At 47.7% G+C, this 20,389-nt stretch overlaps 1 protein-coding gene across 1 annotated transcript in view; it reads left to right on the top strand.

The window, feature by feature from the left end:
- The first annotated feature begins 3,543 nt into the window (after positions 1-3,543).
- Positions 3,544-20,389, top strand: part of PDIA5 (protein disulfide isomerase family A member 5) — a 90,998-nt gene continuing 74,152 nt past the window's right edge. Inside the window, exon 1 of the mRNA XM_044252201.1 lies at positions 3,544-3,699. Within this exon, the coding sequence (XP_044108136.1) occupies positions 3,655-3,699 (45 nt within the window). The 5' untranslated portion in view covers positions 3,544-3,654. The remainder of the gene's footprint in view (positions 3,700-20,389) is intronic.

The raw sequence follows: 20,389 nt of genomic DNA, 5'->3' as shown, positions 1-20,389 counted from the left end.
TGTACCTCTTAATCCCCTTCACCTATTTCACCCCCCCTCTTTCCTCTGGCAACCCCTTGATTGTTTCTGTATTTATGGGGGGTTTGTTTGTTTGTTTGTTTGCTTGTTTTCATATTAAGTTTCCACATATAAGTGAGATCATATGGTATTTGGTTTTTGCCTGGCTTATTTCACTTAACATAATACTCTGTAGGTCCATTCATGTTGTCACAAATGGCAAGATCTCATTCTTATTTTTTAAAGAGTTAATTTATTTATTTGAAAGAGAGAAAACAAGAGAGAGTGAGAGAGAGTGAGCACAAGTGGGCGTGGAGTGAAGGGCAGAGGGAGAGGGAAAAGCAGGCTCCCCGCTGAGCAACAAGCCTGATACGGGACTTGATCCCGGGATTCTAGGATCATGATCAGAGCCGAAGACAGATACTTAAATGAGTTGTTGCCCAGGTATCCTAAGATCTCATTCTTTTTAATGGCTAAGTAATGCTCCATTGTTTATTATGTGTATATATACACTACATCTTCTTTATCTGTTCATCTATCAATGGGCATTTAGATTGCTTCCACATCTTGGCTATTATAAATAATGCTGAACTAAACAAAGGGGCACATATATCTTCTCAAATTAGTGTTTTCATTTTCTTTGGGTAAATACCCAGCAACAGAATTACTGGGATTGTGTGGTAGTTCCATTTTAATTTTTTTTAAGGAGCCTCCATACTGTTTTCCACAGTGGCTGCACCAATTTACATGCTCACCAACAGTGCACGAGGGTTCACTCTCCTCCACAGGACTGGTTTCTCCTGAGGACTTCTCTTCTCGGTTTGTAGATGGCTGTCTATCTCTGTCTTCACATAGTCTTCCCTTCTGTCTTCCCTACTGTCTCTTTTTGTAAGGACACAAGTCATACTGGATAAGAGCATCCACCCAATGAATCCACTTAACCTTAATTAATTCTTTAAAGGCCTTCTCTCCAAACAGTCAAATTCCAAGGTACTGGGGGTTAAGATTTCAATATATGAACTTTGGGGGACACAACTTAGCCCACAATAGCTACTATGAATATAACTGCTATGAACATTTTGGTACATACCTTGTACTGTTACCCAAAGTGGTTGAGCCAGTTTTCACTCCCATTAGTAAGTATGAGAGCACAGTTGTGCTAACATCCTCACCAGCCCCTTCATCATATAGATGAGAAATGGAGACCCACAGAGCTGAAAGGCCCACTTTCCCCAATATAGATCACGAACTTGAAGTTCAGAGCAGAACATACAGAGAAAGTCCTGTTTCCAACCTGAATTAGGATTTCTTGAAAGTCCCAAACATATCCCCTTACCTAATCATCCAGTCACTCATCAAGAACTCTGAGAAACACCAGAGGCTCTGGTCCGGTGCTAGGCTCGGAAGGTGGGTGGCAAACAAGAGAGATGTGAAACTTACATTTCGTTTGTAGCAATAGACAATGTGACTAAGTGTATATTGCAGATTGTGATAAGTGCTAGGCAAGAGATGAACAGAACCTGAGCTAGAGAATAAGGGGCTTGGGAGTGGGGAGGGTAAAATCTCCTGGAGATGGGTGGCTCCAAGGGCCTATCTGAGGGGAGAGTCATGGAGGATTTGAAGGAGCCAGTCAGACCAAGGGCGAGGGAAAATGTCAAGGCAAGGGATATAGGAGGAGTATTGTCCCAGAAGCAGTAACAGCTCTCAGGTGGGAGATGGGCAGAAAAATGATGGTCTGTGTAACTGGAGACAAGTGCACAGGGTAGGGGAGAGTAGGAGATGAGGTCTAGAGGGCTGGGCCCAGAGCATGCAGGGCTTACAGGTCATGTGGAGGGTCTGAATTTCATTCTAAGGGCAACGGCAAGCCACTAGAGGGTTTCAAGGAAGTGACAGGCAAGCTCTAACTGACATTAACAAATGCATTATGGGGGGTATGAGGAGAAAGAAGCAGGAATACACCAAGAGATTTTACCCTTGCTCAGGTGAAACATGTCAGTGACTTCAACTCAGGAAGTGGCAGAAGAGATAGATTGTGGAGGTAGAAATGATGGGACATGGTGATGGGTTGGATAAACTCACTGTCAGCTGAGAACCGATAGTGAGTCAAGGATGACTTCTAGGTTTTGAGCTTTGAACCTCTAGCCAGTGGGCAAGGATCTTTCACCTATAACCTACTAAGCCCAGTCTGTGCATTCCCTTGTTCATCTTACTGGTGTGTATCTTGAACCTCAGGATTTAGTAGGTGTTCAATAAACATTTTTGAATGAATAACTGCATGCAAGAATGTTTTAGCATGGAATGTGTTCAATAGAGTTTTTTTTTTTAAAGATTTTATTTATTTATTTGATAGAAAGAGCACAAACAGGGGAAGAGGCAGGCAAAGGGAGAGCAGGCCCCCACTGAGCAAGGAGCCCAATGTGGGACTCGATCGCAGGACCCTGGGATCACGACCTGAGCCAAAAGCAGACACTTAACCTCCTGAGCCATCCAGGCATCCCAGTAGAGTTTTGTGGTTTTTTTCTTTTTTAATTTTTTGCTGATGTAAAATTCACATAACATTAAAGTAACCATTTTAAAATGGACAATTCAGTGGCATTTAGTACACTCCAATTTTGTCCAATCATTACCTCTTTCTAAAATATTTTTACCACCCTCAGAGGAGGTCCTGTACCCACTGAGCATTCACTCCACAAACCCTCCTCCCTGCCAGCCCCAGGCAACCACTAGTTGCTTTCTGTCCTGATGGATTTACCTATTTCTGGATATTTCATTTAAATGTAATCATACAATATGCAATCTTCCGTGTCTGACTTCTTTCTCAGCATAATATTTCAATAGATAATATTTTCTAGGTTCATCCACATTATAGCACGCATCAATACTTCCTTTATATGCCTGAGTGATATACCACCGTACGGATGTACCATATTTTGTTAACCATTAATCCCTCAATGAACACTTGAGTCGGAAAACTCTTGGCTATTGTGAATAATGGTGCCAGGCACATCTATGTTCAAACATTTGTTTGAATACCTATTTCCAATTCTTTTACATATATGCTTAGAAGTGGATTTTTAGGTCATGTGATAATCCATGTTTAACTTTTTTTGAGGAACTGCCATAGTGTTTTCCGATAGCTCAGTAAAGTTTTTCTGAATGAACAAAAGACAAGGTAAGTGTGAGATTTTTCTACCCTCCACAAGCAGCACGTTTTGCTGCTTTTGCACCTTTTGCAAATTATGTGATTTGAGTCAAATTACTTAACTGCTCTGGGCTGCCTCTTCATCCTCAGAGTGGGGAAAATAAAACTTACCTCCGTTTCTGAAACTTCAGGCACAGACTTAGCCCTGCAAATTAATTGTCTTCCCTTACAGGCTGACCTTGCCATTTCGCACTCCACTCAGGCCCCTCTGTGCGCTTAGGGCCAAGTCCACGCTAGAGGCCCCCAGCCCAGCCTTGCTGCAAACTACGACTCCCAGCAAGCACCTCTTCCCGGCCGCCTCTCCCACCCTGGTGCGCATGCTTTGGCAGACGTGGCACCGGGAACTCGGAGGCGGAGAGCGGCTGGGAAGTGGCCGTGGCTGTTGGACCCTACGGAGCTGCGGGAGCGGGAGCCTGAGTGGAGAGCGGAGCCCTCCGTAGGCAGCGGCGGCAGGGATGGCGCGGGTCGGGCGGGCATGGCTGCTGCTGCTGGCGATCTCGGTGAGGCTGCGGAGCTGGGGTCCGGGCGGGGGCGGCACGTGCGCCCGGCGTTGGGGTCCGCGCCCTCTGCTCCCGGCCCTCGTGGGACAAGCGGGGAGAAGCCCCCAAGTCCCGGGGTGGAAGCGTGCGTGCTGGGCAGGCAGGGACCCAGTGGCTGTTGGGGGGAGGCGGCGGGGCGGCCCCTGCGCCTTCCTCACGGAGCGCTCCAGGGCGCAAGGGTTGGAGGGAGCCGCGCTGGATGCTTGCGCCGCGGGCACAACTTTGCGGGGGTGCAAGTCAAGGGGCAGCCGCCGCCTAGGGCGGGACCCGGGCGGTTTGGGGGGTGCGCCGAGCCCGGGCTCTGGGCCCTACACTTGTGTGAGTGCCGGGTGGTATGGGGGTGCTTTATACCTGCACTGCCGGAAACCTCGCTTTAGGGCCACCTCGCTCTCGGTTTTCACCCTGAGCAGCCGGGGTTTTCCACCCTGAGCAGCCGGGAAACTGCCTGTCACCGCCTGGGCCCCCGCCTGCAGGCACTGCCGGGCGGGCTGGGTGGGGTCCGCGGAGGAGTTCTGCTCATACACCCGACGGCCTCCCGCTGGAACCCCAGCCACTTTCTAGCTTGTGACGCAGACTATCACTTAATATATCTGACTTAGTCTTTTCATCCATGAAATGGGGACGGTAAAGGCACCCCGCTCACAAGACCGTCAAGGGGGTCGGATGAGGGAAGTTCTGGGAATTGCAAAATCGGAGGAGAGTGAAAGAGGGGTGGTCGGGTCGGTGTGCTGGGAGTGGTGGATTCTCTGAGAGGAGTTTGCTACACTTGGGGTTGGGGGTGGTAGCTGTCCCGGGGCATCCCTAGAAGAGGCCAGAATGTGTGTGGCCACCGTGCCCTGGACTCTCTGGGTTTGGCCTTGGTGTTACTGTGGGGGTGTGATGGGATAATCTGGCCTGTTTCCACTTATCTCCATAACTCCTGGTCTCCCTTGTTTTAGGGCAATCTTGGTTCCTTTTTTTTTCTTTATTCCCTGAAGTTCCAGTGGAAAGCTTTCTGCTGCACCCTCTCCAGCCCAGATTTTTCAGTTTTTTTCTTTTGGGTGTGGCAAGGATGCAGGGCAACATGAGGAAAACTGGAGTGTGGATTTAGTTACTTGAAACACTTCCATCTCCAGATACCCTGCCTTCTGGGGATCACCAGTGAGGAGCGGCCCTGTCTCTTCCGATTATCTGGAAGTGGGTGGGAAAGGAAGCTCCCTGCCTCCTGGATCTGGCCTTGCTCGCTCTGGGAGAGAGTGTGGAGTGGGACACTGTCCCTTCACTTGCATCTGTGTGTGTAAGATCTGTTTTGCATTCTGTTTTCTGGAGCCAGCTGGCCAGGGCTGGTCTCTAGGCCAGGTGGTACTGCAGGACTGGGCAGAGGGGGCCAGCTCCAGTGGGAGCCCCTAGCAGGTCTTTGCACTTGGGCTGTTTTAGCGGGTCCTGCTTCCCTCCCCCCACCCGTCTGTAAAAGTAGAGGGCTTGGGAACCTGACTGGGAAGAAGTTTCATTCAGCAAACATTTATTTGTCAACCACATTGTTTGGGGTTGGATTGGATTTTGGATGGAGAGCAAAGCACAGACTGTCCCTACCCTCCCCAGTGCTGTGCTAGTTTGGGCAGGGGAGTCAGTCCTGTGAGCAAATAAAGACAGGACAGTGAACTCTAATACCCGAAAGGCTGAGAGCCTCCATTGAAGAGGGGGGCCACACATTAATTTGGTGGGAAGGTCAGCCCCAGCTTTCTTGAGGCAGTGGGTTGTACAGTCTGGAGGGAGTGTGGGGAGAGTGCAAAGTGCAAAGACCAGCCTTTGAGGTCTGCTCCTGCATTGAGGTACAGAAGGGTGGTGAGTAGGTTTGCCAGGAGCACTAGAATGGGGAATCTGCAGAATGAAATAGACATTATCCTTTCCCCACGCCCTAGCTCGGCTCAGCAGGTGTCATTGGTACAGTTTCATTGTTGAGTGGCTTGTGGATACCAGGGTGGGCCTCTGTAAATTTAAACTCTATGTCCATCTGATAAGGGCTCCCAGGTCCTGGGAGTGTATTGGGTTTCCTTGTTCACTCAATATTTACCGAGAGCTGATATGTGCAGAGCACTAGGCTGTGACCCAAGGAACATGAAACAGTATAAAGGGGTCTACAGAGATTCATGAACAGTGATCCATACCTACCACATTTTTTACAACAGCAAAAATTTGGAAATGGCTTAAATGCTCAACAATAACAGTTTAAATGACTTTTGGTCCTGTCCATGCCGTGGAAAGTGATGTTTATAAAGAATGTTTGTATTTACTAGAATGCCATGATTATCAAAATATTTTATGATGCTTATGAGGAATATTTAGGGACGTGGGAAAGTGCTTGAGTGTGATAATTAGGGGGGAAGCAGGGTACAGCATGAGTCCCAGGGTGGCTGATGGTAGCTGCGTAAGTGGTTGAGGAATTAGCCCTGCACTGGAACGCCCATAGCGATTGTTTAGGAAGGCACAGTTGTGTGTGATGTTTGTTTACTTCTTTGCTTACGCTTTTTTTTCTGTTCCCCCAAGTTTTCTCTATGAATATGTATTAGTTTTTGATCAGAAAAGTTAATAAAGGAAAAAAATGTTCCTTTGGGTCCGGCCTCTCAGCCTTGCACAAGAATATGGGGATGAAGAGAGTCACAGTTAATTCTTTGGACCAGTTAGTTTCAGCCCCTCCCTCCTGGCTGGGTGTCTCTGCCCTAGGCCTGAGGAGGCTGTGCTGTCCTGCCCGTGCCTCTGGGGCTGACTGTCCCTTCCTGCTGCCCAGCTCAGCTCCCCTCTGCGGCTGCCCCTTCCCCAGACCATCCACGCTGACTGTGGTGTAGTCTTTTTCCAGTCCTCAGGATGGAGACTTGTTGCAGCTGGAGAGGACGCCAAGTCACCCAGCTCAGCTGGTTACAAAGTTAGGCCAAGGACCAAAGCTGGGCTCTGACAGTTTTCGTAGGATAATAGATACATTGGAAAAGTAGCAACAGTGAATGGTTTTTCCATGAATCCAGATATTTTCAGTTTAAAAACTTGTCTGCTTTTTTTTTTTTTTTTTTGACATGATGTCATGTTGGAGGGAGGGGGTGGCTTTCAGTGTCCTTTTGAAAAATTAAAGTAGGAATCATATATTGTGTGCTTTTTTAGAAGGTATTGATAAAATTCTTTTAAATATTTAATATACATTATGTATTATATTTAAAACTTATGTATTTAAAGTATTTTTTAAATATATGAAATATATTTAAAAAAAATATATCCTGACAATCTCTGAGATTCAGAAGTCTGAGAAATACCAACGTAACTCAGCTCTTTCATTTTAGAAAAGCAAGGCTTTGAGAGGGAAGGGTCTCGAGGCCACCATGTTTGTAAAAGCAGAGCTGGGATTGGTGCCAGGCTCCTGAATTATAAATCAGGTTTCTTCCTGCTCCATCTCTGCCATCCCAGCCCCCTACCTTCCACCTGCTTCCCTCGTCTTCAGTCCCTGCTCTGCTCTCTGCCCTTGACAGTGGCTTGACGCTCAGCACCTGGTGGGATGGCGGGCGGGGCTGCAGGAAGCAGAGGTCTGTCCCCAGTCTTTCCCGCAGAGCTTTCAATGTACATGTATTTAGGTTCTACACCATTATATATTTAATAGGCTTTTGTGGGCTGGCCTGGGGACCTAATTGCCATTTATAATGCTGTTTGGAACCCGGAGTGCACTTTTCCCACAGAAATAAACACATTACAGAGGAAGTTTTAAAACAGAACCGGCACATGAGTTGGAGGAACAGCTGAGAGCCATATGGAAGGGAGACACTGAGCACTGTGGATCTGGGCCAGGGTGGGGCCACGGGGCACCTCGTCATTGAGTGCTGTGGATTTGGACCGGGGTGGGACCATGGGGCACCTTGTCACAGAGAAGGGTCCCAGGTCACGCCTTACAACGAGAGCTGGCTCTTGAGTTCTGTGCCAGTGGGGATCCTCCTGGTTCTGCCCATTGTGTCCCCAACACCTAGCCCAGGACCCAGCATACAGTCGTCCCTAGTCCATAGTTAGCCGAGGGAACCATTGTCATAGGCAGAGAAAGGAAACTGTCTGAGACAGAAATACAGGCAATGAGGAGTTATGGTCCAGGCTGAATGGAAGGAAAGATTTGAGTCTGACGAGGGGGAATAAGATTGGGAAAGTGGATTGTGAAGAAGATTACATGACTGGCAAAGCTTTGGGGACTTGATTCTGTAGGTAGTGGAGAGATATGATGAAAGCTGCCCTTTTAATAACAAGAGCAGTCAGTGCACAGTGTAGGCTTGGGTTGGAGTGGAAGAGACTGGATGAATTTTCCCAGAACACTTTCTTCTCTGTTATCTACAAGATAAAGTCAAGTGTGATGCTGTGGACAGAACATGGGTTTTTAGCCAGCCTGACACTCAGTAGCGGTGAGACCTTGGGCCCTGCCTCCGTCTTCTTTCTTGTTAGTCATGGTGATGATACCCTTTTGCAGAGTTGAAAGCATCAGAAATAACACAGGAAGCAGCCAGCACAGTGCCGGCACACAGTGGTGGTGGTGGGGAGGGGCAGTAAATGGGAGCCATGGCAGTTATCTCAAGTTGGAGAGGAGAGGTACTCAGGAAGCCAGTTAGGAGGCTGTGGCCGTGGAGGGCCAGAGGGGGTGTAGGCAGAGGCTTCAGGCTGGGAGTTGGGGGGCTCTGGTGCTGGGATTCTCCCGTCACAGGTCCTCTGAGCTGGGCTCTGGACTCTTTGTCCCTCTCAGTGGGTGGGCCCCCACAAGAGGCCCTGGATGAGGGGGAGGGGCTGCCAAGGGGCTAAAGATTTAGGCGCTCTGGGTTTCTGTCCCGTTTCTTCTGAATGTGGATCCTCTCTTGAGAATGAGGAGAGTAACCACACCATCTCCCCAGAGGGTTTGCTCCAGCTGTGTGGTTTTGTTCCCTGGGGCTCTCGTGTGTCATTTAGTGGTGGTGGCAGGTTTTGGAGGCTTAGTGACAGTGGTCAGAGAGTGATGCATGGGGTGTAAGGAGCCCAAGTTCTCTTGTGTTCCTAGGACTTCGTGGTTTCTTTGACTCCCTCCGGCCCCATACCTAGCATCTCAGGTCCCACGGGGAAGGGAGGAGCAGTGATGCCTGTCTGTCGCTGGACTGCCTGGTGTATCTTGCAGCGCTGACTGGAGCTTCTGGCTACCCAGTTGATCTGTTGTCGAGGATTATAGGACACTTGGCACATTTGTAGAGGTTGTTAGAGTTTGCAAAGCATCTCCATGTATTTTATGCTGGTGAAACCACTTCTAAATACTAGCTTTGCCATCATGGGGTCGGGGGTTAACTACACTCAGATGGACTGTAGGTTTAGAATATCCTTCTGATGTCTTTTTATTCTCCAAGGTCATCCTGAGCCCCCAGGTAGATGTGCATTTTGTTGCCAGATGGCCTGATGGCAAGCCTATGGCTGACTTCATGGCAGCTGGCTGGGGTCAGGGTAGAGGTGGCCACCCTCTGCCCCGCCCCCCCATCTTACCATTCTCCCAACCCTTTGGCTTGAGCAGATGTCTTTAACTCATAAGCAGATGCTTTAATCCTTGCTTTGGAAGGTATTGATGGAGACCTAGGTCGAGGGCTCTATGCTGGGGCTGAAACATGGAGGTGATCTAGTATCTGAGTTGAGAAGTGGGGTTGCCTGGAAAGTTCTGTTGTTGGGTCGAGTCGAGCTGGCTTGCAAAGACTAAGTGGGTCTGCTTTTGTCAAGGGGTCTGACTTTGCTAGGCCCTGGACAGAGTACGGTACATGCTCTGTATCTCTAAGGCATGTGGACAGACATCTGCATGCTACTTGTGTCACGGTGTTCATTCATCCCCCAGGTCTTTCTTTTTTCTTTATTTTTAAACAGATATTTCTTGATGGTCTTATAAGTTAGATATATCATGCTGAGGCATTAGGGACATAATGGTAAATAAGATGGACATCATCCCTTCCTCCCCTTGTCTGGTGGGGGAGCCACTAATTTATTAATTCGGGCAGGAAGTGCTGGAAAGAGGAAATATAAGGTGATAAACGAATGTGTAACACGGGTCCCTAACCTTAATGCAGGGAGGCAGGAAAGACTTCTCTGAGGACTTATGGACTCTTTCTTAGAATAACGTTGTTGTTTTTTTTTTTTTTTTTTGAGGGTTTTTTATTTTTATTTTTATTATTTTTTTCTTTTTCCCCAATTTATTTATTTTCAGAAAAACAGTATTCATTATTTTTTCACCACACCCAGTGCTCCATGCAAGCTGTGCCCTCTATAATACCCACCACCTGGTTCCCCAACCTCCCACCCCCCCGCCACTTCAAACCCCTCAGATTGTTTTTCAGAGTCCATAGTCTCTCATGGTTCACCTCCCTAGAATAACGTTTTTAAATGTATAAAACAATGCACAAGATTACAAAGCAAACCAATGGTACTGAAATACAGTTAACAAAATACTACAACAAGTACGTAATAAAAATATTTATATTCATAAATGCATCATTTAAGAAGAACTGATGGCAGGTTTGGTATTTTCTGTACTATTTAGTGATGAGCATCAACGATGTTTCAAGATCTCTGCACCTTTTGTTATGAGAAAAATGTGGTTTCTGTGGGACGAGGGTAAAAAAATTTGTACGATTTCTGTGTCACAGACACCTGCTAGTGCTTCTGTAGTTTTTTACCTACCTTTGTAATAAAGGTAAGGCCAACTTTCATTTAGAGGTTAGTGAAAATAAAGGTAGAATTTTTCCCCACCCAAGTTCACAGACCTCATTGTAAAGAAGAATTATCCCAAAACTTGGAAAGAAAAGCTGATTTAGTGTCTTTATAATGTCATACTAGAGCATTGTCTAAGAAGGATGGCTAAGGGCCACCTGGTGCTCTAGGGAATATAACTTTGTTTATTATTCTTTAGGACCCATACTCTACAGGTAGATGAGATGCAAATGATTTCTCTTTGGTAGAGAAGAGAGAGGTGGTTTCTCTGCAGGACATTAACCAGTTTGATACCAGATTTAGCAGCCTTCTAACAGGATGCCTTTTCCTCCCTGTGACCTATATGCATATTAGTTTCTTGTAACTTCTTTTTTTGAAACATTTTTAAGTCTTTTTTTCCTTATATCTTTTTTTGATGTCCCTTATTAAGAGCTCAGTGACACTTTGGAAGAGGCTCTGTATCTCTTTGTTTGAGATTTAGGTTTTTAACATTTGAGAATTCTATGTGACCCCCATTTAAGAGCCACTGAGTAGGTAAGATGTGAGGACGTGGCACCGAGGAGGGAGGTCTGGGCTGGACATGTTAACTCAGGGGTGCTGCTCCAGAGGTGGGTGAGGCCCCCCCATGGCGAGTGTAGAGAGGGGAGAGAAGGTGGAGGCAAGTGAGCCCCGAGGAACTTCCACACTGAAAGGCTGGGGGGACAAGGGATTGCAAAGAAGATGGGAAGCGTGACTGGAGAGGTAGAAGGAAGCCAGGAGTGACCCGCTGGGGCTTACAGGTTGAGGCACAGAACTGGAGATGTCTGTGGGGCTATCTGTGTGGAAGTCATTGCGGGTCCTCCTCAATCAGCGTCTTCTTGGTGGTGGTGGTAGGGGAGCGTATGAGGGGGCTGAGGAATGGACAGGGGGTGACTGGAGATGGGGGATTCTGGCTGTGAAAGAGAACGGAGTGGCGTGGAGTCCAAACATGGGTGGGTGGCAGAGGTTTCCCAACCTGGCTGTGGATCCAAATCCCCTGGAGGGGATACGTGTATGGTTGGATTCCCGGCCTCTCCAGATCTGTGGGCTGATGCTCTTCAAGGATAAGGCCCAAGAATCTATTTCTAAAAAACCTATACTTAGAGCTGTTGTGCCTACAAAGCAGGAAGATTTACCAGTTTTTGTGCATAGTGTTTTGCCCGCCGAGGCCGTTACTCTGTGCTGAGTGGCGTGGAACACGCTCTCCCGTGTCGTGATCCATGGGATGCTGCAAGGTGGCCCTTGGCTCGAGCCTACATTGCTTTGCTTTCCTCTGAAGGCGTGTGGGAAACTGCAGGGAGCAGGTAGCGGGGAAGATGGGTCAGGTTGTCGCTGCAGCTTCTGGACTTGGTGTCCCTTAATGGCTGCCCCGGAGGGGAAGGCGGTCCTGGTGGCCTCCCTGGTCTTGTTTTGGGTGGAGCTCTAGGGAGCCCAGCGGGCTTGAGGGATATCTGGGAAGTGTTCGTGTGGACTCGCTGTTCTCAGAAGTCAGGCAAGTCTTCAGCTTCACCTGAGGGCTCTCCCTTCGCTTCTGTGAGCCTCAGTTTTCACATCTCTAAAGTGGGGATAACACAACCTCTCGCCCAGATTGTTTATGACAGTTTTTTGAGTATTTTTACTGCAACTGCTGCAAACACAACTCTACATTTTACATCATTGCCAAGTGTATATGTACGTAACTACAACAGATATAAAGGTTTTACAGAACACTTAGTCTTGCTGTTTATGATACATACTGATGTTTTCTAGTTAGCATCATTTTTAAAATGCTGGTGGTAATCCACTGAATTGATTTTGTGACTCGGCTCGTGAGTTGAAGCCTGAAGGGGAGAAAACACTGGTTTAAACCCTGCACCTTAAGGGACACAGAGAGAGAATGTGTGTAAAAGCATGGATATACACCATGGGTCGTGAGCACCTGAATTGTTACCTTCTTATCAATTAACGAAGCTTTGAGGCAGAGTTGGATTTCCGGAGTGGGAATTTACCTGCTCTCCCTCCCTCCCTGCTGCCTGATTCACTGCTCCCTCTACCCCCTCTTCCTTGTTAGCAGGCCTGGCACACCAGGCTGGCAGCAGCCCAAAGCCCTCTTGGCGCTAGGAGAGGTTTTTCAAAACATTAAAAGCTTTAGGGACTTAAGTCCTGGTTAAATGCACTGCAGTTGCAATTTCAGGATAAGAAAACCTGTTTTCTTAAGCTCTCGGATCAGTTGTCCTGCCCCTGAATTGTCCCTTGTTGACCGCCACATGCTGTGGGGAGCACTAGGGAGGAACCCTGTATTGCGTGGCCCACATGTGCGGTGTGGCGTTTAAACGAAGCAACATAGAGGAAGTGCACCTAGTTTGGTGTTTAGACGAGCCAGCAGGAACATGTGTGTGGCTCCAGGGGTCTGTGGTCTCCATGGTCCGGCCGGGGCATCCGAGCCTGTGAGTTGGGGCTCTGGGTCACTCTGCACCTATCTACTCGCTGTGTGATGTTGAGCAAGTTTCTTAGCTCCTCCTCGTCTCAGTTTCCTTATCTATAAAATAGTGATACTAAAAGGACCTGCAGAGTTCTCGTCAAAATGATTAAGTGAGACGGGCGTGTGGATTTCTTAGCTGCTCCTGGTCCCGCAGGAAGCACTCCGCACTTGGAGCTGTTGTCATGATTGGGGGCTCATACCTAGGCCCTGGATTTAGGGACTGGAGAATTTGGTCTGTTCCATGCCAAGTGCTTTCCTATCTCTTTCTTTCTTTTTTTTTTTAAAAGATTTTATTTATTTATCTCACAGACAGAGATCACAAGTAGGCAGAGAGGCAGGCAGAGAGGCAGAGGGGGAAGCAGGCTCCCTGCTGAGCAGAGAACCTGATGTGGGGCTCGATCCCTGGACCCTGGGATCATGACCTGAGCCAAAAGCAGAGGCTTTAACCCACTGAGCCCCCCAGGCACCCCTCTATCTCTCTTTCCTAATAAGCACATTTAGCTCCTAAGCTGCAGCTAGTCAGGGCTCCATCACTCAGAGCCAGGCCCTCTCTGTGTGTCTGACACACACATACACACACGTACACACTCACGCACACACCCCGTTCAGGGACTCACGGTACTTGTTTTCATTTCAAAGGCTGCTGGGTAGACATTTGTACATTGGGAAGGATCAGTGGTGAAATTCCCAAATTTGGTTTCTGGTGAGGCCTTCATCCTGGCAAAGAGTGCTGTTTAGCCGTGGTGGTTGGTGACAGATGCTTAAAATTTGCCTTATTAAAGGGCATAAATTACCCATATTTAAAAAGGAATGTTCTTTTGTATTTCTTTTTCTCTCTCATCAAAGCCATTCTAGGTTTGCGCTGCATGCAGAGTGCTTTGCAGATTTCATATAATAGATCCTATAAAAAACTACAGTGTCAGGTGAGCAGAGGAGCAGAGAGTCAGCTGGAAGGGAAGAAGGGCAGATAAGCACTCCTCCTACCTTGGAAGGTGCCACCAGTGTGTGCTGGCTGGCACAGGGTTTCAGGAAGAGGTGGGGACAGTATTTGCTTGTGTTCTGGGCATCTTTTTTTTTTTCCTCTTCCCTGTCTTTTTTTAGGGAAGTTTTTTTTTTTCTAACTAATTTCAGACTTACAGAGGAGTTGCAAGAAGAATACAAAGGATTCCCATCTGCTCTTTACCCAGATTCCACACATATTAACATTTTATCACATTTGTTTTTTCACATTCTCCCCCAGCGTTTATGAAGTTCAGAGGCATGATGCTCCTTTGCCCCCTTCAGTATTTCCTAAAAGGCAAGGCTATTCTCTTACATAGCCACAGTACAACGATCGCAGTCAGGATTGTGGCATTTGGCTCAGAACCCAGTTCAGAATCACACGTTGAATTTATTTGTCGTATCTCTTTAGTCTCCTTTAATCTGGACTAGTTTTTCAGTCTTTGTCTTTCATGACCTTGATAATTTTTAAGAATGTCCTTCAACTTTTTTTTTTTTTTAAGATTTTATTTATTTATTTGACAGAGAAAGCACAGGTAGGCAGAGCCATATACAGTTGGAGAGGGAGAAGCAGGCTCCCCACTGAGCAGAGAGCCCAATGCAGGCTCAGTCCCAGGACCCTGGGATCATGACCTGAGCTGAAGGCAGATGTTTAACCGCCTGAGCCACTTAACCGACTAAGCCACGCAGGCGCCCCTCAGCTGGGTTTTTGAATGATGTTTTCATTCAGTGCATTCTGTCTGGAGGCATATGATGTCAATTTTACCCATTATCTGTGTTGCTAGCACTGGTCCCTTAGTTAAGGACGTTTCTGCCAGGCTTCTCCCCTCTGAAGTTATATTTGCTTATGGGGTGATAGTGTGAGATTGTTAATTATTTCCATGATGGTGTCCAAATGGTGATAATTCCTTTTTTTTTTTAAAGTTTTAAATTGGACATGCATATTGTGGTGACAGAAAAATAGACAAAGGGGAAGAAGAATAAAATCTATCCAAGGACAGAGTTTTACTTTGGTGCATTTTTTCATCCAGTCTTTTTCTGAGCATAATTTTGTGTATAGTTGTAATCATACTGTGCACATTTGAATTGTTTTTGATTTAATTTTTATTAAAAAAAATTTATTTCTGTATTTGAGAGAGAGAAAGAGCAAGGGCCCACACACGAGGTGTGGGCGGGAGCAGAGGGAGAGGGAGAAGCAGGCTGCATGCTGAGCAGGGAGCCCAATATGGGACTTGATCCCAGGACCCTGAGATCATGACCTGAGCTGAAGGCAGACCTTTAACTCACTGAGCCACCCAGGCGCCTTCCTGGATTTTATTTTGTAACACTTAATATTAAAACAAGTATTTTTTTCATTGTGCAGTCTTTGAAAACATCACTTAAATGGCTGTGTTATTCCATTGAATGGTTTCCTCGAAATAACCATTCCCCTGCTCTTGAATATTGAGGTTGTTTACAATTTTTGACTCTTACAAGTGGGACCCTGTGAGTCATCTGTCAGAACCTCTGCTCATTTCCTCAGGACAGATTCCCAAAAGTGGAATTACGAAGTCAAGGAGCATAAATACTTTTAAGATACTTGACCAATTGTGCCAAGTAGCTTTCCAAAAGAACTGTACTTTTGCCAGTGCTGTATGACATTTGGGCGCCATAACTTAAGAGATTCGTTAATGATGTGTCTCGGCTTTTTTTTTTTTCTTTCTCACTGTGACCCACTGGTCAAGATTTGTGTTGAGATTAATTTCCTATATTTTGAATTATGAAAGCAGAGGTATTTATTTCCCAGAATAAATTCTAGGAATATAGCACGTTGTTCTTTCCAAGCTCTAAAACTTGGCTGCTGGCGTGGGATAGCTCTGAGAGCCATGAGCATCGTCCTGTCTGAGGTATGTCATTCAGAACGGTGAAGGGCTTGAGGGCATAGGTGAGGAACTGAGGTATTTTACCTACAGAATCCTAAGAAGGAATGCGTTTGCCATATTCAGAGTGTGATGGGCTGATAGAGTGGCCTGGGAGAGGGGGCCATTTTTGCTTTCTAATGACCAAAGCTATCTGGAATGAGATGGTAGTGTGGAGGGCATGGACGTATGAATATTTAGTTCCCAAAGCCATGGGGACCCACTACGTTGAACAGCATCCAGTTTTGAGTCCTTGGTCTGGAGGGCTACCTGGAGGCTGCATATGGCATGTGAGGAATGTGGAGAGGAGTCCTGTATCGGGGAAACTGACCAGCCCTACTCTAGTCTGGGAAGTGCAAGGCCTTTTGGTCTCCTGCAGTGACCCCACTTCTTAGTAGTAAAAGCCCGAGGTTGCTGGGAAACTGAAGAGCTACTAGCTAATTTTCCTTTCATTTGTGGGTAGTTGTCACTAACTGACCAATATACATGATTGGAACAGACATAATGAAGCACACAGTAGATCAAGTAGATCACAGTAGATCAAGCCTTTGATACTTTCTCTATCTCCTTCCTTATAACAATTTATCTGAAGTATAATACATGATTTAATGCCTTAGACACTTTGAAATATCCCAACTGGAGCAGGTGTTAATATTTCTTTCTAGTTTAAGCTTTTGTTCCGCAATAGATCCTCAAGATCTATTTGTGTGTGTGCCGGAACACCCAGAATGATAGTACCTTACAAAGATAATATATTTCACTCATGTCAAAGCCTAGAAAGCAGTGTTCTAAGGCCAGTATATACCCGTGGAAGTCAGGGACCCAGGTATTTCTATCGTACTACTATACATCTTTAATAGATCCATTCTCCTCATTGTCTCAAGGTGGCTGCCCGAGTTCCAGCCTTCTTGTCCAGATTCCATCTGGCAGGGGGAGGAGGGGACTAAGACATAGATGTCTATTAGGAACAGCTCCTAAAATTTGCACATGACTCCTCTGCTTATATTCCAAGGGCTGGAATTTAGTTACATAGCTACACTTGCTGCAAGGGAGACTGAGAGGAGTGGCTTTTAATGTGGGTGGACATATATTCAGAGAAATTTGGCAGGTTTTTTTCACAAGGTGTAATTACTTTGAGGTACTCTCTGGTAGTGGTCATGAGGATGGATTTACCACAATGTCATAGTTGCAAAGAGCTTTGGAAAAATCACTTTTGGCCCCTTCATTTTACAGGAACTTAGAGAAGAGAGAGGACTTGTCCAAGGTCACACAATCAGTAAATAAAGCTAGTGCAAAACTTGGGTTTCTAGCTGTTTCCACCGAACCTTCCGCTCTAAATTCTCAGCCACCTCAGGTTCTCTGATCTTGGGTTCAGGTCATCTGTTTTTAACATTTTTTCCTGGATTCCTTTACCACCAGCTTCTTAAGAGTCTAGACTTTCAGATTCTGACATTTGAAAACTATTTTGAGCCAAATGTGGGTTACACTAAATTAAACTGGTTTCTTCACAGCTCCCAACATAAGAAGGGTATCTTTTTTCAGGTGACAGAGTGAAAAAGGTCAAGTCCCACCTCCACCCTTTTTCCTAAATGCTAAACTTCTGTCTTCAAATCCTCCTTCTTCAGCAAACTGCTTTTACATAACGGAATACCTCCAGCTTCGTGGTCAGCATTGAGGAGTGAATCTGTAACACCAGCCTCCCCAGCTGGAGGGAACATGAGGGTACCAGCATGCACCCCAGAGAGCTGGAGCTTTTTAAAGCTGAGGGTGTGATGTGGCAAGGAGTGTTCTCCCTGTTATTTTCAAGAATCATATTGCTCTTTATCTCATTAGTCTGGTGGGGATCATGGGTGAGGTTAAGTGAAGAGAGATGAGCTTAAGCGTGCTGTGGGTCAGGGAGAGAGGGAGCTGGAAAGGGGCACAAACTCCTGTACATGACCTCTGATGAGCAGTGGATCTGGACCAGTTGCCCCAGCAAACTGAGAACCAGGACAGACAACTGGGCACTGTGGGCTTGCAGGAAGCAGAAGTTTAGAAATCCCTTCTTGCTGTGGGATTCTGGAAGTTGGGGGCTTTTCTCCAAAAGGCCCTGCTTGGGAAAGAGGTGCTCCTTTTCTGCATGGGTCCAGGGAGCTCATAGGGTTGAGAGAAATAAACTTCCTCTGGCCAGGAGCTGGGAGACCCGAGGTGTAGTCCCAGCTCTGCTGCTTACCTACTGTGTGACCTTGGTAAGTGATAGAACCTTGCTGAGCCTCAGTTTCCTTTTCGTGGGATGAAGCTAGTCCCCAGTTATTGGGTTTGGTGAGGGGCAAACGGGCATGAAATCTGGAAAGAGTGCTCTGCCTGTGCTGCGTGGGCTCCTGGTCTGGGTTGCCATGCGGGTGGGTGATGATTTCAGGTTTTACATCCTGAGTGTGTGTACGTGCATGCTCCTTCCTGCCTGGACTTGCTGTTTTGCCTGATTGCAGCCAAGGCCCTGGAGAGGAAGAGGTGGTGCCCATTTCACTGTTGTTCTTGCTCTATCTCTGATTTGTCTCACTAATAGTACTAATAAAGATAATTATGATTATTATGTACTTCTGTGTGCCAAGCATTATGTTAGGTTCTCTATGTACTTTTCTCCCCCTCATTGAACCCTCAGCTAGCCCCACAAGGGAGTTTCAGTACAGTCCTCCCCTCTTTATGGGTGGGGAGATGCCCCCCTGAGAGGGCTACTAACATCTGAGGTCATGTTGCTGTAAATGATGGCCCCTGGGTCTGACCCCAGGTCTGTATGGCTCCAGAAGCAGTGCTTTCTCCCTGGTGTGTCTGAGGGGTGGGACTCTGATGAGGGTGGGGTTCTAGGCTGGCCGTGATACAGGCAGGAGCACGCTCAGGGCGTCTGGAAGATGAGAGGACCCATTGCCTCCAGCTCTGGTGGAGGTGGGGCGAGGGCTCCTGCCCCTGAAGAGGGCCTGGGGCGGGGGATGAAGGCCCGAGGGCGGAGGTGGCTGCTACTCTGATGGAGGTGCCTGGTGTTCTGAGGGGGTGTGCACTGTGACGGGGTCGGGGGTGGCATTGGGGGCCTGGATTCCCGGGCAGCAGAAAGAGGGCAGCTGTCCTTCCCAGCCATGGCCTGCCCTGCGTTGGGGGCGGGGGGCAGTTTTACGAGCCTCAGCCCAGCCCATGGTGGGCAGCCCAGCCTTGCTGTAAACACTGCTGAAGCTGAGGGATGGTGAGCAGAAAGAAAGCAATCATGGGGAAAGGTCAGAAGGAGTTTGCATGGTGGACAAAGGGGATTTTTTTTTTTCCTCTCTCCTCTAACACCAAAGCTAGTGACTTAGAATGTAAAGAGCCTGCCACACCCGGGGACAGTTCTGTGGCTGGCTGGGCAGGTGGCTGGCTTCTCAGATACCGCCCTCTCCTCCAAAGGCTTGACAACCTGAGCGTGTATGCACCATTAACATGGTTGTTATTGCTGTTATTTGTGGGTTGTGACTTAGGAAGTCTGTGGGAAGGTGCTTGGCAAGGCGATCCGAGGCTCACTGGAGCAGCATCTCAAGGAAGGGAAGGAGCATGCACTCTGCAAAGGTTAAAGAATAGAAGTGGAGGAGAAGGGAGAATGTTAAGTGGCTGGAGGAGAGGCTTAGGGAGGGAGGAAAGGGACGGCCTCCTGGCCGCCCCCTGGTTGTGAGCTAAGGGGGTGGTTCCTCTGGGGCCAGGCACCAGGGGGCCTTTCATCCTTCCCCCTCTCAGTGATGTTAAGCCTGCCCCCTTTGCTCCTAGCACACCACGCCATCTGTTTCCCCTGGATCTGGCTCTCCTGACTATGTTTTCTCTCTTGCTCCTGAATCTCCTCCCCTCTAGGTAGTCCTGCCTCTCTAGGCAGTCCTGCTCCCCTGTACCCACACGCGTGCATCCCTCCACAGGGGAGACTGCCCACCCTTCTCCTGACGGCTGGGCCACCTGTGCGGCTTCCTGTTGTCAGTCACTGCAGTTCCCAGGCTGGGTGTGTAAGCTGGCTTCTGGCTGCCCTCCCCGCTTACTGCTGGGATTCACTCATGATGTCCCAGGGGACTTCGCCATGGCCTCGCCCGCAGGGTCATCACCCCCTTTTCTGTGGGTCTCCTCCCTGGTCTGTGTTGATGCAGCACTTCCCACCTTCTCCTTCCCGACTTTCCTCTCAGTCCTCTTCCTCCCCTCAGCTGAGGTGTTCCCTTGTTGTCTTCCTCTGAACCTGGCCCTGGAGCCTTCACTGGCCTCAGGGCTCACTCTCCAGCCTGGAGGATGTCTGTACTGGCCACATGTCCACACCTGAGTGTATTATCTACCAACTTTCTCAACAGAAGACTACAGCCTTTCCTGCCACCACTGCTCAGTTCTTCCATTTTGGCTGTCATTGTGCATGCCTAGCCCAGAACCCTTTGAATCATTTTAGCCTCTTCTCCCTTCCTTCCTTGCTTACATAGGAATAATTGCTGAGTTCTCTTGTTTCCCTCTGAGGCTCTTGGGTAGACCCATTTCTATCCCCTTGGGCAGCTGCCCAGCTGGTCCTCCCACCTCCAGCCTCCCTGGTGGCTGCCCAGTCTAA

Source organism: Neovison vison, chromosome 6 (assembly GCF_020171115.1).
Source record: "Neovison vison isolate M4711 chromosome 6, ASM_NN_V1, whole genome shotgun sequence".
Lineage (NCBI taxonomy): Eukaryota > Metazoa > Chordata > Mammalia > Carnivora > Mustelidae > Neogale > Neogale vison.
The sequence above is the reverse complement of the archived record's forward strand: the minus strand, read 5'-3'. Positions and strand labels throughout refer to the sequence as shown.